This window comes from Halichoeres trimaculatus, unplaced genomic scaffold (assembly GCF_033239565.1).
Source record: "Halichoeres trimaculatus isolate MK-OKI-2021-1 unplaced genomic scaffold, fHalTri1.1 fHalTri1_scaffold_12, whole genome shotgun sequence".
In the NCBI taxonomy this organism is placed as follows: domain Eukaryota; kingdom Metazoa; phylum Chordata; class Actinopteri; order Labriformes; family Labridae; genus Halichoeres; species Halichoeres trimaculatus.
In genome coordinates, this window is record NW_027437190.1 from 12,559,168 (window position 1) to 12,576,819 (window position 17,652).

Below are 17,652 nucleotides of genomic sequence, written 5' to 3' on the forward strand. Positions count from 1 at the left end.
ACACAGACACACACAGACACACACAGACACACACACACACACACACACACACACACACACACACACACATACACACACACACACACACACACACACACACACACACACACACACACACACACACACACACACACACACACACACACACACACACACACACACACACACACACACACACCAAGCCACAACCAGAATTCTCACCAGGAACCATCTTGCTGTAAAGCAATAGTTCTAACATCTACTAACAAACAGAATACAAAAAAATAACAGACAGATTTTAACTCTTAAAATCTTTATTTCAAGTCACAACTTTCGAAAAAATCCTGACCCAAGCCCACTTCTTTATCAGAACAACAATGAAAAAACACCTTTGCAGAGACTGGACTGGGAATGTTCTGCAATGGCATTCAGCAGAGGTAAAAAGTACCGTAAAATAAACAGCAAGGCAGGTGATACATCTTTAAAAACTTGAAAACCATACTTTCATCATAAATCCTGACAGAATACATTCAGTATGCAAGGGGTAATCCTTGTCACATTCAACAGGACAGACTAAGGCTGCTCTGGCAGACAGTGGAAGAATAAAAGGCACTAGATCAATAACCTTTAACAGCTCAAACAAAAGAGCTTTAACTATTTTGTCAGCTGTGTAATTAATAAAATCAAACTAAAAAGGAGTAAAACTCACAAAGGAAAGTTTTTAAAGTACCACCTTCAGTGGTTTATCCATTCAGGCAAGACATTCAGATGAAACTGGCCAACAGAAGCTGCAAAAGACATTTCCTGAGTGTGAAGCTGCTTTTTATCACTTTATACACAAGTGAAACCTTCCTCCTTGTTTTAAAGTAACATTTAAAGTTTATCATTTATTTCTTCCATGCTACGGCTGATTTTTTTTTTTTTACTTTCCCAGCAAGGGGATCTTTTGTTTTGTTTTACCTAGGGAGGAAAATGCAGTACCAGTGCTGTCTGTAAATCTGTTAACCACCACACAATGTGACACCTGTGTTTGTGTCACATTGTGTGGTGGTTGAATGACTGACAGAGATAAACATGTACGTCCACACTTCATTCAGCCTCCTGTCTGTAGTGCAGGACGTAATAGTCGTGGACGTACATCAGGACGGCGAAAGGCTGACCAATGATGAGTGACATCCACACTGCAGCGTTGCCATAGTTGCCGCGCAGGAAGGTGCCAACAAACCAGGCTAATGGAAGCTGTTGAGCAAAACCGTAACAATGAAAATTCAATAACCGTAGCTGCTGACGAGGTTTTGTAATGACTAATTATATTCACATTCTCTGCTGTAAGAGCTTTATGACTCAGCACACCAATGAATAACAAAGCAACAAAGTCAGCAAAGCTCGAGAGATGATTTTTCATTATGTTCAGCTTTTTTCCTCTTGATACATCAAATAAGAGCTGTTGGCTAATAAAGTTTCAATCAAGTTTATGACACTGGGGCCAGGGTTAAACACTTTTTCTGTTTTAAGACTCAAAAAGTCCAATATTTTCTTGAAGCTTTGCTTCTATTAATGTACACGTGTCTTTTTTGTTGGTTTTTACAGGCAACCACTGCTGTAAGTTTGAAATTTGATATCAGTGTACAGTCTCACCTGTGCCATCATGCCCATGAAGGCCCAAAGTCTGAACATCCTGAGAGGAACGCTCACCAAGTACTGACAAAAAAACAACAATCATTTTATCAATCAAATTATGTCAGCATTTGAAGGAAACAGGACACTGAAAGGAAACTGTGCTTGACAAAACCTTTCACCACATCCTGTTAGAGAGGCTAGAGTTAGCTGTGCTAATAAGACAACTGTTTGGCTTCATCTACTTCAGTTATTATCATTGTCAGTCAAACCAAAGCATTATTATCTTTATTTCAAGTGCTTTAAATACTACAAAGAATAAGCTCTAAACCTGCTCTTTTTCTAGTGTCCTGTGATATCTTTGATTGTGACCAGCTCTTACCTCGTGGAAGAAGGCCGACAAGAAGAAGACAGCAGATTGGCTGACCATTTTACTGAATCCTCTCCTTAGCAGCGGCTTATAGAAGTGGCTGTGAGGCAGTCATAAACGGGTTAAACCAGGGCATCAACTACACAGGTTCAGATCATAAAAAGAGCTTTTAAAAGACATCACTTCTTTGTTTTGTCTGCCTTTAGGTTTATCCCTTGTGCGCTGTAAGTCTTCCTACCTGACAGAAATACAAAGCAAGCAGGCTTTAAACCCTTTAAATAGCATTTCATTTGTTCTGTCTTGTTGAATAAAACCTCTCTGGATTTGCTCCTGCTGCAGTGTTACTGAATCTGTGACTGGCTGCAGGCGCTGTATTTATTACTACCACTTACTCACAGCCAGGAGAATCAATTTCCCAAAATACATCGGTGTGCCTTGTTAAGCCTTGTTCAGTTCTATAAATTTTATTGGTCCCTCTCAGTGTGTTAGTGTTTGAATAACTCACCGCAGACACCACTTGTGTACAGGGATGTTCCAGTTCTGCCAGAAATATGTCACTGACTCAGAGTTCCTGAAAGAAGAGGGAACAATAGAGGTCTAAATAATGAACTTGAGGCAGTTTGATCAATATTGATGACCATTAGAAAATCTTGACTAACAGCTAAAAAAGAAATAGATAAAAACTAACTGGCAGTACAGTGAGGAATACATGTTTTTTTAACCCATATAGCATCATACTGCAGAGGATAACAGTGACATATTCAACCATCACACTTCAAAAACTGAAATCTAAGCAAGTGCTTGTCTTATTTCTGTTTAAGAATTGTCTAATTTGTGATGAAAAATGTCTAATTTCAAGATTTTAAAAGACAAAAATGACACTTGAGTTGTAAAATAAAAACTGTGAGTAGGGTAAGAAAAATTTACTCATCAATTTTCTTGAATTAAGAACAATGTCTTAATTCAAGACAGTAAACAAGTATATTTTCTTCAACCCATTGATTTCTTTTTATTTTCTAGCTATGACCATTTTTAATAAAATACAGCATAAATACTTGCCTAATTCTCTGTTTTTGCAATTCAAGCTGCAGATTACTTCAGTTACCTCCAGCACAAATTACTTTTCAGTTTTCAGACGCTTATTTCATCACACAAATCCTGAGACCCATAAAACAAAGTCCACCACAGCTCGATCTACCCATGTTCAGCACAGACACAGAAACATACCACCAGTCCTTGTAAAACTGTCGGTCCCCAAAGCGCAGCAACTCAGCAGTGAAGTTCAGAGACGAGTGAAAGAACCAGTAAAAAAACATGAGCCACAGCAGGTGATTGGGAACCTGGAGGAGGGATAGAGAAAAGAAGGGAAGTGTAGCTGTATGTTAAACATGAGCAGGTTTCCCACCAGTGTTTTCCATGTCATGGTAAGTTGTAACCCATTCTTTCATAGTCATTAAATGACTTTTGCCAGACAGCGCACATGTGCCACATAATCCATCTTATTAAATCATTCTCTCAAAAGGAACATTTGGAAAAACATCAATGAAAAGTGGATGTTGGTTTGGCTTATATTCTAAAAACATCATTAAATATTAACAAGCAGCAGCACTGACTGTGGATCAGTGAGACTGTTTCCTTTGCTTTGTTCTACAGTCAAAACAAAATATGTGAATATCAACCTCATGGCTCTTTGATAATACTGTTTATTAACATTCCTGCTTTTTAAGCAAACATATGTGGTCATAAGCCAGCAGCTAATGTGATAGCAAACATGAGTAAAGTTTCAACATGGAGTATATGCATGTGATGTGTTTGGACTCACAGCTAATCTAAGAAGTCTCTCTGTCATCCTGGACAGATCCATGTCCTACAGAGGAGGGCAATGAAGAAGCATAAATTAAGAAAACAAAAAAAGTTGTATTCAATGGTGTAGTGTAAGCTTTGCTGTGAAGCTGCCCTCTTACCTCCAGTGGTTTCATGGAACTCTGAATAATAGGAATCATCCACTGAAAGACAAAAACCATGAGGCACTGTTCAGACTTTTTTTTCTGAAAACTATGAAATACAGACAGAAACTTTGGCTACGACAAGAGCACTGGATATGACTTAAGATCTATATTGACAGAAAGTACCTGTTGAGTTAGACCAACTAACAGCTGGATGAAGAACATCTGAGGACAAAGACACACAACAGTACAATGAGTTATGTGTAAAATACCTTATTACACCAGATCTGATCTCATTTTTCAAATGAAACTGTTGCATCTTTGTTGATTTTTGTCTAACTTTTCATGATTTACTTACATCATAGTTTGCCCTGAGTCTTTAAACTGTAATAACCTCCTTAAATTTGCCTTATTCAAGTTTGTCAGGAGTAATTTGTTGCTAACTTTTTTTTATTAACCAGACATTGATTAATCAGTTGATAACCAGCTTTATGAGACAACTTTGTGCAATCTCCTCTCTGAGGGCTGACCAAGTCACATAAGAAAAAGATAACTTACTTCAACATACAGGCCTCAGGTGTAATGTCTATTCTCTAAAAACATCATGCAGAAACATGAAGTTTTTAGCTGATCAGATTTATTCCCTCTTAAGTATATTTTCATTTATTGCTGATTAACATATGGCTTTTAGAAAGAATGTTCAACAATTAGATCATCATCAATAAAAAAACTGCATCTTTTTTTTTTTTTTTTTTTGTGTTTTTCAGGCTCATGCTACAAACATGGGATATTTCCTCGCCATCTCAAACAGTCTCCTCAGCAGGAAGCTCATGCGAATGTTTGCTGAGCGAGGGAAGTTGAGCTCGTAGCAAAGAGTTGGCGCAAAGACAAAGTAGTACATGTCTGCAGATGGAGAGGGGTGACAGCTGGTCAGAATGTGTAACAAAATGAAACATAAGGAAATGAGACACAACTCGATTCATGAAGTTTCATGGTCACAGTGTTTGTGTTTCAGTACCTTTCATGGTGAGGTTGCCGGGGTAGCACACTTTTCCTCCCTTGAGGAGCGGCACTGATGGACCTGTGGAGATTAAAACGAAGACATGACATGAAAACACTTTTCCACAGTCTTAGTCAGAGCATGTGTGCCTCTGAACTCTCCAACTCCTATCTAAGAGTTGTAGTATAAAGAATCTGCCTTTGGGTGTCACTAAAACAGCATGAACAAAAGGCTGATTCATTGTGCTGGGTGTGAAAACTAAACCACTGTCAAAGTTAGCGCACAAATCATTGTGAACCTGGACTTAACACGTGTGTATGCATGTGTGTTGTGACTTACAGGACAGAGACCTGGACAGTTTCTTGGCTTTAGCACTGCTCAGCTCTCTGCACCACATGTTGACATCCTTATAGGAGTAGAGTTTCAGGAAGAGGATGGTGTAAGTCCCCAGGACCCAAGTTCCTCCAACTGAGAGAGACAGAAACAGAGAAAGACGAGGCCTGAGCTATGGAGCCAGGAAATGCAACCAACTCATAACCTATGTAGAAAAATTGGAGGGTAAAAAGAAGAGATGAGGAGAAGTAATGTGGGGAGGCCAGTAGGGTGTGGAAAAGTGACAGAAAGATGAGAAAAAAGTGAGCACAGAAGGATAAACAAGGAGAAAGAAGAAAGCAAGGGAAAAATAAATATAGCGGAGGGAGGATTTAGAGTGAAAGGAGGCAGGGATCAAGAGAAAGAGAGGACGCCATTTGATCTTGAACACTGTACAAAAAGACAAGTCCAGCAACATTAATCTCAGCTCTAAGTAGGAGAGCTGTCCAACTGTGCCAAGGACAATATTACAGAGAGTGGACTTCATGTTTCTCCCTCTGGTTCTGTGAGTGTGTGTGTGTGTGTATGGGTGTGTGTGAACTCAATATGTTGTGTTTGTTTTGTGAGCAACAATACCAAATGTTTCAATGTTACCCTCACTTATTTTGAAAGCTTTGAGTACATGACACAGGTGAAGGCCAACTGAGTGGTCACCACATGCTTTATGGAAAAAGGATGATGTTGAACAAAGCAGGCGACACGCCCACTATACATACATGTGCACCGACTAAGACACACACAAATACACACACCCATCAGGGTGAGGTGGAGGTCAGCACACCTGGCATCGAAACACAGCAGATCTTGTCCATTAACCATCTGTCTGCCTCGCTCTATGTGGCTTCTGCAGTACTAGACTGGCTACAAGACAGGTTCAGGAGCAACACAAGTCCTGATAGAAACAAAGAGGTGTAGAAAAAACAGATTAGAGGCTTCACAAGAATACCTGGGTGGTGTTTGTGTACTGATCTTGAATTATGGGGACAGACAGACTGTATTTTTCTTCTTTTGCTTGCACTGAGCCTCGTCTCTACATACTGGGGTGTGTTTTGTTCAGAACTTGTTCCACCCCTATAGAAGCAGCACTCAGCTCAGGTACATGTAACATGTAACATGACACCATCTATATGTACCACAAATGCCAGCTTCACACCACTTTCTGTCTCTGTGCAAGATGGATCGTTATCTGATAATAAGGAGGAATTGAGATATAATACCAGGAAACTAAAAGGATAAGGCCTGAATTTTTCAGATATACTTTAAAAATGTTTGTGTACATAAATAAAACAACTGTGAGAGATGTTTGTCTTTCAGCGTCCACATGACAAAGGTTATGGCCTCTCATATTTTGTTCCTTTTCTGAAATTTCTCTGTTGGAGGTTTCTTCCTATTGGATAATAAGCAAATATTAAGTTCTTTCACTGCCAAGCCTGAAGATGGGAATAATTTACAAGTAAACAAAAAACAAACCACAGACTTCAATAATCAGTGTCCAAGTTTTAATGCTTATTGCTGCAAAGGCTGAATATTAAACTGTGTTACCAAAAGGGATGGGTACCTTTTACGCTACATGGTACTGGTGCCTAGTACCTGGCAATCAGTATCAGTACTCAACAGTACCAATTTTTAGTAGTTTTGTGTGTGTTTATGTGGTAACGAATATTAATTTGTTTAATAATAAAATCTCAGTTTTTCAATTTAATAAATTTATTTCTCAATATACAAACTTGTAATGCTGTGTTCATGTCCTACTCTTCCACTTCCTCACAGTGACAAGGATGGGTCTAGGTACCTAAGTCACATGTGTTGTATTAAATTAAATTTTAACCTAAAAATGTACTCACAGAGAAACAACTACTTCATAGTAGCACTGCACTAAGGTGGAAATCATACGATTCCCAAAAATGTCTCTGTCCATGTGTTCTAAACGCTCGGCCTCCTGTCTGACCGAACATATCAAAAGTAGGAAAAAATAAAGACACTAAGTAAAGACAAAATCATCTCCATCACTAAAGAATTCCTGACAGGGATTTAACGAAAACAAAGCTTGATATTAGATCATTCAGTCTGCTGCATGAGCAGTGTCTGAGTACTGGCTGAGTAGGCAGTGTGTTGATACATACACTACATACAAACACAAATGCAAACATACACCTGCCATCTGTAATTGCCCTTCCTGTGTGAACAGCAGCACAGAAAGAAGAGCAGACAGACGGACAGATGGACCGACTCCTTCATCCTTTTTACTCCTTTACCACCCAGTGAGAGGAAAGGAAGGGAGATGAGATCAAAAACAATGATTTACAGGATCCAAATTCAAGTAATATTTCCCTCAACTAAGGATTTAAATTGTGGGTGTCACTCCTAAAGTTTAAAGTAAAAAGGACTAAGAATCTGAGAAAAATGATGTTAATAGTTTGAAAAAAAAAATTCTCCCCAAACACATAATTTACTTTAACTTTTACAAGCAGTTCTGTTCAGCTTTTCTTTATACCAGGTGAGAAAATAGTCTTTAGAGTTAATTCTGTTGCATCCAAATGTTACACTACTGCTTATCTTCTTGCTGTGCATACAGAACATATGATAACATTGTAAAAAACATGAACAATCATATTTTTTAAATAAGTTCAACACAAATCTGTAACACTGAATTGAATTATGGACAGAATGTGCAGGTGCACTGTAGCTAATTGAACGGCAGCCTGTGTATCTGTCAGGCAGCTTGATGAAGACACAACAGAGTGACCCTTGGATGACCTCACACTTCAGACCACACCTTCTTTGGTACTCCTCCCTTTTTATTCCCTTTCCTTTCCTCTCCTCCCTTCTCCTCTCCTGTCTTTCCTCCACTCGACTCCCCCTCTCCTTTTGCCTCTTCTCGGAGCCAGCTGGAAATAATCCAGTCATGACCAACTGGTCCATTACCACTAACTGTCTCCAATTATGACTCTGTATAAGAGGAATCTTTTACTGCTCTATCAAACTGGTCGACTGTTTCTCTGAAGGGTAAGGATATGAATGACCTCTTAATCTTTATTACAACTACATTACTTTCTGTTTTACACACATGGCACCATTGTAAACCACCTATAAACAGATAATGGTTTAGTTGTGGAAAGGATGTTTCTATTTGAGTCAGCTATTTGTCTCGGTTATGTTCAAGTCAGGGGAGGCAGGGCTGAAGAGATGGTATTTTTAATGAGTGTTACAAAAAACATTTACCTGGAGTCACAGAAGAGACCAGCAGCACCACCACAGCAGGGAATGTCAGAATGATGGTCAGGTTAATGCAATGGACCAGAAATCCCACAAATTCACTGACTGAGCCCTAAGCAGAAAGAGAAAGAGAGTTTTAGAGACAGAGAGTTTTAACATAAAGTCTCAAAATAAACAGATGTTTTTCTTCATTAAACCACCACTGCTGGACTTGCTCCTTAAATTTTGTTTACAGATTTTGAAGTTTAGTCATTATTCATTTGGCTAACTCCAAAGAAAAGTGAAAAAACTGTCCTGCATGTGTTCCCTCTGCTTCCAAACAGAAGCTCATTTTGAGTTATGTTGGCCTGTTAAAGTTTTGAAAAGCTCATGATGTTCCATATTCATGCCAAACCGACAGAGCTGCCCTGAATGCAGATGGTGAAACTAATTTCTCCATTTAAAAATTGTGGAAGCATCTAGGGAGGGTCAGTTTTAAAAGAACAGTTTTAGAAAAATAATCCCTCCTGAGGTTTGTGGAAGTAGTCCAAATTCAACAGTTCGGTTTCAATCCTCAGTGCTCGGATGTTTGAGTACAAGCTGGGCTCCTGCTCTCACCTTGGACAGCTGCCTCTCTGTATATAGAGCCACCAGAATGAAGATGTTGGACACTGTCAAAACACAATGAGATATTCATATCAGCTTCTCTGAAACAGTCCATGATACAGTTATTCCCAGCAGACCCACTTCTGAAGGGGCTCTGCAGGATGAAAATATGAATATGAATCTCAGGACATGAAAACACTTCTTACAAGTCCTCATAAATTTTCACTTATGGTTAAAAATAGTGAAACTTAAGGAGAAAGTAAAATTGTTATTTTGTATGAGAGTTAAGCAGTGAAGACAAATGATTTTAAGACTCATGTTTCAAGACTCTCAAGCCACTTTGATGATATAATAAGCTGCTGATGAAACCCTGCTCCACCAACAGACACTGTCATCCCCACGCATCAAGCTGACCATATTTTGGTTGTCCCTACTAACTGCAAGGCTTCATTTTGCATGGACTGAAACCTTCTGGGAAAATATCAGTTTGAGCCAAAGCATAGAGCTATCTAGATTGAGAGAACAAACATTACACATGAGTGCAAAAACACTGCAGTTTTATGTTAACAGATCAGATAAAAGGGTGATTTACATTTACTGCATTCAAAGAGATGGACGAAAGACTACTAAACTTTTTAGTGATGCTTTAATCACATTAAAAGCTCGTTTAAAAGTCTAATTTTTTCACAATTTGGTCTGAAAGTGAGCTTTTTGAGTTAAGTGAATTTAGCTTTGTAGACCCTGATTTTACTGCAAACACACATGCACACAAATACACACACTCAGACTCACAGCCAAATTCTCTCACATGATTACACAGCAACACCTGATGAAAGAAATGAGCCAACATTAACAGAGCATATGTGTCGCACAGCACACACCAACTGGGACACAGAATGGCGACAATTTCAGTGACAGGCATGCTTTTTAATGTCTACCAGCACCAAAACGGTTTAAAATATAGATATAAAGGAGAGCAGAACTTGCATTTGTTTTAAACAAACAAACAAACCAAAAACATTTCAAAAGTGTTTGCATGTGTAAGCCAACAATATTTGAAGTGCTTAGTTTCCTCTCCAACAGATTTCATCTGCACCTCTTATTACCCCTGGCTCTGAATGTGTGTAAAGCAAAATAAGCTGGGCTGTATGAGGATTTTGCCTGTAGTGATAGGACAGCTGATGAAGCAGGAAAATGAGGGGAGAAATGCAGCAAAGGGTCATGGCTGGGAGTGGAACCAGTGACTACTTCCTTTTATATGAAGCAAGCTCTTAAACCGCAAGGTAAACTTTTTCTTCCTCTGAATATGCCTACTGACTATGACTGGACCAGCTTGATCCACACTTACAGCACATAACTGCAGGAATTGTTTTATTTTAAAGGCCAATCAAAGCATTCCCATATCAATCCATCTAATCTAGAGTGAACAGATGTGTTTGCTATCAGATCTTTTGATTATTATCTGGGTCTTAGCACTCAATTATCAGCACTTCAAATTTATATCTTTTGCAGCTAAAGAGGGGGTGTTATGGTGTCCCATATTTTAATCATGGATATAAAGTAACTGCTGGATGTCATTACTAAATGTGTGCAGGTTTTTACTCTTCATATAATGTAGGAATCCTTGAATCTCTCTGTAAACTGCTAAAAACGGCCCATTCTAGACACTTCATTTTATGGGAAGAGATCTTCATAGGATTTGCAGAAATGATGAGGTCATCATGTAAGGATTTCCTTTCTGTTTTATGATAAGTTAAAGGGACCGGCCTCAAATACCGAGGTATGCCTAAAGCTCTGTTCCTGACAGGTCTTTGGAGGGCTGGTCAATCAGAAAGAAAGGGACTTGTGGACTAGAGGGCCTTAAAGAGACGGTAGCTAAAATAAAGAACTCACATGGACACTAAAATATGCTGCTGTTTAAAAAAAAAACAAAAGAAAACATTGGGGAAAAAAATAGATTTTTTGGGCTGTGAATCCCTTCTCTCTCAGGACTCGTGAGCAAAATAAACATCCTAAAGCTTTATAATTAGAAATTAAATGTATAAAGATTGTTGACACTGAATTTGTCAAAATTGGTACCCGCAAAAAAAGCGGATTTGCAGGTGGTTTTTAAAAACTTTTTTTTTCCGGGTTCGGACCTGGGTGGAAAAAATAACATGCGGCTCGCGGGTTTTAGTTTGACACATCCAAATTAATATATAATAATAATAAATACAATAAAATAAAAACGCAAGTTGTAAGCTGGTTGCAAGGCTGTGACCACATAGCCACGCTGTCCAGTTCTTATAATACATCCATGGTTGTGACATGATCACGGCTCGTACCTGCTGAGCGTCGCTTAAGTCTGGACAGAAAGTAAGTCTACTATTACATATGTAAAGGTCCTTTTAAGAGATTAAAAGTCTAAAAACATTAAACGTAAAAAACGAGTGATTTTACAGTTGTATGTGAGAAGATCACAGAGGGTTGATGATGGAGCTGAAGTCAGGCTTTTATTGGAAGAGTTGCTTCATTCAGGGGTGTTGTTTACTCACTGGCATCTGAACTATTGTGATATACCATTCAATTTTCAGACAATATGACCCGAAATTATTACTTTAAATAAGGTTAAGGGTCGAGCTGCGGGTCGTGTTTCAACGGGTCGGATCGGGTTGCGGTACTAATCGGGCTGATGCGCAGGTTTGCGGTTCGGGTGCGGGTTTGTACGTCCCCAGGTCGGGGCGGGGCGGATCTTGAAAATTGGACCCGTGCAGGACTCTGGTTTGAAGTACAATACGTCTTCTGCACATCCACTGCAGTAGATGGGGCCAAAGAGCTACTCCGCTGTATGTTGCCCATAAACTGTATAGTAAATACAACCACAATGTTTATTCCTAATACTTTATTCCTAAACTTGAAGATGTGGGTTTTGATGCATTCACATCAATGTTGTTTCTCTATTCTCGGTTGAGTTAGTTTAAATCATTTTAAGTTTAATTTTTACAGCGTAGTAGACTGATTAAATAATAATTATAGTCATGTTTTGAGCAAAATTAGATTTTTTATGACTAACATTAGTTTCACCAAGTGACATTTATCAGTTTCACCAGATGACCACGTCTTTCACCCAATAATTTTTTTGTAACATTAGTTTAATGTCACAGTAGTTTGAGTGACAAACTTAACACACTGTGTGTTTTCAAATTAAGTGTATATATGAAATACTGTATCTGACTTTCATCATTTTCAACACAATTAAATAGAAAAGCTGTTTTCAGTCAAATAGTTAGCAGTGTAGAATATCACAATATATCACAATATTGTGATATCGTGATACTATTGTATCATTACCCAAGTTTGGTGATGCATATCATATCCCGAAGTTCTTGCCAATACTCACCCCTACCATAAACTAGACTTTGAATTGCAAATCTAAGGAGCAGCTTTTCAGACATTTCCAAAGAATCTGCCTTGTCATACAGGAAATACCAAACACTTGAGTCAACTGTGTGTTTAAGTTGCAGCAACCCCTCCAGTTCTACCATTCAGGTTGCTGTAAACGCACTCTCTTTCTCACCTGTTTGTTAACCATAGTCGATGCAGTCATCTACCTACTTTCCCACACCTTTTTCTTCTCTCAATTCCCCTGCAGCACTGCACACCAGTAACTTCCTCCTCTCTCTGTATTTCCTCCCTCTCATTTAAACCCCACCTTTTTCTAGCATCCATTTACCTTTGCATTCCTGCATTCTCTCCCTTCTTCATGACCCTCACCACAAACTTCTTGTCACTTCATTTTCTCTTTTGCTCCTCTCTTCTCTCTCTCTGCCTCTTCCTGCAGCACAGCACTAGTGTGCATTAAATAGGGCAAGTGATTGTCCCTCCAGAGACACTGAGCTGCATCACTGCAGAGTTTCAGTGCAATACACCAAATAAATAAATAATGCAATAAACCTTAAATATAGGATGTGCATGTAAAAAGAATAAGTCACTAATTCAAATCTTTAAATGCAGTCCAGTTATATTTCATTATCTAAATATTTTTCTCTCCCTCAGCTAATCTCACTAAAAAGCAAGACTTTTGGTTTTTATGACAGGATTTATGTCTGGGGTTGCATTTGTTGCTTAAATAGCAGGAACTGTTGCTAGATGATGGATGATCAATAGTTTACCTACCAATCAGCAGGCATGCTGCAGGCCAGCTGTATGGGTCATTCAAAAACAAGGAAATCACCTGGATTGGATCCACCAGGACACCGTACCTGAAAAGACAAGGAAAAGAAAAAGGAACAGTCGCATTTTATTAAAAAGAGTGAAAAAATGTTCTTCTACTGTCAGACATTGAAGCTACACAGAAAATTTAGAGTATAAGAAGAGAGGGTGATCTCAGTCCAATAGATTTTTTTTAGAATTGATTTGTGGGTATGTTTTTGAACCTGTGTGTAGACAAATTTAAAGATCTTGGCACGTCCTTGCTGGTTTTAAAACAGAGGTGCCACAGTTAAATAAATCCTTTGAATTTCTCTTTGGTGTCACTGTATCTGTCAGAGATTACTTCTTGAGTACAAACTTGCAGGAAGTCTACAAGGTGAACAAGATATACTTTGTGGATACTAATGTGAAAAACAAACGAAAACAAAAAGACACACTCACCTTAAAAGGTTCTCTAAGAAGAGGCGTGCGTTGCTCAGCACCTGCAACATCAAACAGCACTTAAATATATACATCTGAATGTCTAATGAACACATTTCCCTTTGTTTCTTTCTTCTTCAATAAACTTGTTTCTACTATTTGTTGTCAGCCGACACTTTTCAACAAGTGAACGTGTCATTCAACTCTCTTCCCTTTCTGCTGTTGCCCCGTCTCTCCTTATGGGTTAAAATCCTGGGTCAACAGATGTCTTGATCCACCACAGGGAAACTAAGAAACTTGTTTCATACCGTACAATAACACTTCTGATTTTGTGTTTCACCTGTTATCTGGTTAAGTCTTCAAGGAAATAAATACACTCCACAAGTGGATGGATATTTTGCTCCATTTAAACAGAATCAAAATGTGTTATGTATTCATATCTCTGGGTAATCATCTCTAAATGCTACCATCAAATCTGCTATTTAATCTTCATGTATGCTTATGTGATTAAACTGAAACCTGAAACGCATAACCCCAAAGTCAACAAATACATGGATTACTTGTACTGCTAACCATCTGGGAGCACATCATCCAGGATTCCAGGGGATTTGTCATCCTCCTACATACAGTATGTCAGCAGTCTTAATGTCAACAGTTTGAAACAGAGTGATTGAAAGTTTTTGTGGAGACAAACAGATAAAACATTGTATCCTTGAGCTGCGATGGCTGTGTTGGTTAATTAAGGGTTTTTATTCAAGATTTCTTGATGGATTCAATGTTTGTCTTACCAGCATGACGACACACCAGTTGAGGATACCTCTATAGTTGCTGTAACCACTGCTTGAACTCAGCAGGGACTCCCGGGTTTTATGGCAGCTGCAGAAACAGACAAATGGTTGGAAGTGGAAGATCATAAGCTAAAGTAAATGTGTATTTTATTTTAAGCCTTGCGTCATAATTATTTCTCATGAAGAATATAATTCAAGAGGGGGTATAATGCTTTCCCTTCGTTTAAACATGGATAGAAAGTAACAATACTGGAAGTCAATTTTAAATGTGCTGATTTTCAAACTGCTTCATTTTCATATGTTATTTAAAAAAAAGAATCTTTATGTAAACTGCTCAAAGGGTACGTTCTAAACAAATAGCAAGAGGTCTTCACAAGACTTGCTGAAAGGGTGAGGTCATCACATAAGGGTGGAGGGATATGCCTCAAATACCAAGATCTGCCCAGAGCGCCCCCTGACAGGCCTACAGAAAGCTGTCCAATCAAAAGGAAGGGGGTCTGAGGTAGAGGAGCTTTGAAGAGACAGCAGTTAAGAAAAACATTTCAAGCTGAGGCTGAGATGGGCACTTTTATAAAACGCCTTTGTGAGAAAAATAGTTTAATCATCAGGTATCAGGTAATCAGGTAAAGCTACTACAGGGGTACCAGATGGACAATAAAGCCTTAAAACAAAAGCACATAACCCCTCTTTAATGAAGCGCTTAAAAAAAAATTCTCAAACTACATCCTGACCAAAAATGCTGATATTCAAAAGAAAGAAAGCCAAAGTCAGAAGAAGGAACATAGAAAGGAAGAAAACAGGCAGTCAGAGAACAAGGAAGATCAAATTTGATCTTGCTTATCTTCATAGAGGTGAGGGGACAGAAACCATTAATCAAAATGTTGAGTCGGGTGGTCAGTGCACCAAAGGTTTCAGGTGGCAGTTTAAAATAGAGATACATTAAAGATTTAATATGCACTAATATCAAAATGCAGGTGCCTAGTTGTACTTCTGGCCTACAGAGATTAAGCAAGTCCGCCCTCAGCTTATGGGGCCCCTATAGGAACGCCTAATGGAAGAGTCCAAAGGCGCATTTCAGCTGCCTAAATACACTTTCATGTTTACAGTCTGTAAACTAAGCAGGATAAATGTTGCTAATGTTACTGGAATGCATATCAAGAATGGTTGGGCGGATAAACAGACGAGTGAATGAATGAATAAATGTGTATTACAATGAATGAGAGCTGTCAGAAACATTTTCCAGAATTCGCTCTGGGCGACCTTATCCAACCCCAAATGAAATCCCAATATAGACTGACCCCTGCAACTTCATTCTTAGACTGGCCGCGTTACTTCACAGAATAGTCAATAAATACGCCAATAAATCTAACGTTAGGTTAATAGAAACGTGACGTCGACCGCTTGAGGCGGGACGTCAGATATCCCCCACAACAAAGTTCACTTGAGGCAATGAGTCTTGTTTGCACAGGCAACGTTCATGAAACTCACCTCAACCTGTCACCTATGTCATTCCTCCGTTTGTTTTTTTCAGTCTTCGATGTAGAGTCGACTGTCTCCAGAGAAAAGTCAGGTTTCCTGTGGCCATTGTTGCTGCTAATGTCAGCGTCCAGTGAGCTCTGATACTCCGCTGCAGACTTCCCGTTCAGCGGGAGCACGCTGGCACTTCTCACCATCGGTAGAGCCGACCTTCTCCTGCGAGCAGAGGCCTTAGCTGCGTCCGAGTCACCCATGTTGACACAAAAACAACCTCAAACCTACGAAGAGTTCTGTTTCAAAGCCGTGTCATGTCTATTGTTGGCATAGTGGTGCAGAAGCCCACAGATGGGAAGGGAACTAACTTCCAGACAATCCGCCCAAAGCTCATATTTCCGTACAGTTGACACGGCGGTAGGTGTGTAGCCTGTGACGCAACATGAAGTGACAACAGCTTGGAAGAGTAACTTCTCCGACTTTTGAACAGTGTAACACAGAGGTGAGTCAGACTCTGAGCGTTTACTCAAAGAGATATGAGGAAGTAAGTTTCAGTCAGCATGCAAGTCTGGACTCCTCCCCGTTTAGGGCTAATTAAATGTTCCTTTAAATTCATGCCAACTCGCTTTTGGCACTTAATGCGTGATGAATGCCAGCACAGAAAAGAAAGAAATAGGTCATTTGATGAACAAAAACACATAACCATCCGTTTAAAGGCAATTCAGGAGTTTTTTAGCAACAGCACTATGGAGCTTGCTCAGTTTTTATGAGACAGTTGCTAAAACTCTGGAAAGGCAATTGTTGCTTAAAATATTTCCTAATAAAGATGAAGCTTAGTCAGCAGTTGACCTTTTGTAGACCTTTGAATTGACTGAAATCGCTGAGATGAGAGGATGAAAAGTGATTTTTGGATTTAAGAGGAAACAAACCGTCAATTTGACAGACTGAATATATAATATTGTATGCATGACATCAGTATTAGCAAATAGAAAATTACAAATTTGATTATTTGAGGGCTAAAAACTAATGTGAAGAGCCAGTGCTTGTGAAAAGGTGACACATTTAAGAAGGAATGGTGATGATATGCATGCTAACAACAAGCGTGAACATGTCAACAGCATGGCAGTTTCTTGAAGTAGCTATTGGAAATTACAAACTATTTTCAACACTAACTTTATCATACACAGGAACAAGTGTCTTCTACTTTCTTTTCCACCGGTTTCTCACTCAAAACCTGCAAACCTCATGATTTATTCCACTTATCTCACATAGTCAAGAATAGAAATATCTGTATCATTTTCCTCCCTAAGTTTTGTGGTATAGAAAGAGCATTGCCGCCTCACTGGTGCCTTGTTTTGGCTTCTATAAAGTGTTAGTCTTGTTAAAATTTATATCTCTTCTTAACTGTGTGGCCAAAGTACTTAAACAGCACTATTTTAGGGATAATTAATCTGCTATAATGAATTAGGTTTCCAGCCCTCCCTGAAACTTTGGCAAAGAGCAAAGTGACATAACATTCTATAAAGTTGGTCCTTGTGTATAGCAGCCAAAAGAGTGTTTGAAATCTTTCATTTAATGAGAATGCCCTTTCTGTTTTTCTTGTTATGTGCCTTTATCCAAACTGTGGTGGGAACTGATCAGAGGCATTGATCCAGCTTTATCAGTCTTTACTGTCCATAAGGTTGTCTTTTAGAGTAA

General features: G+C 38.9%; 1 protein-coding gene across 1 annotated transcript; it reads right to left on the reverse strand.

Moving 5' to 3' along the window:
* Positions 1-312: 312 nt before the first annotated feature.
* On the reverse strand, positions 313-16,522 carry dgat1b (diacylglycerol O-acyltransferase 1b). Its single transcript, XM_074683449.1, has 17 exons — positions 15,973-16,522; positions 14,485-14,572; positions 13,718-13,758; positions 13,241-13,326; positions 9,098-9,150; positions 8,507-8,612; positions 5,252-5,380; positions 4,931-4,993; positions 4,712-4,815; positions 4,099-4,137; positions 3,931-3,972; positions 3,789-3,833; positions 3,194-3,306; positions 2,472-2,537; positions 1,979-2,066; positions 1,618-1,680; positions 313-1,218 (listed from the first exon to the last, which is right to left on the reverse strand). The coding sequence occupies exons 1-17, from the start codon at positions 16,212-16,214 to the stop codon at positions 1,069-1,071; spliced, it is 1,518 nt and encodes a 505-aa protein (XP_074539550.1). The 5' UTR covers positions 16,215-16,522; the 3' UTR covers positions 313-1,068.
* Positions 16,523-17,652: the final 1,130 nt, after the last annotated feature.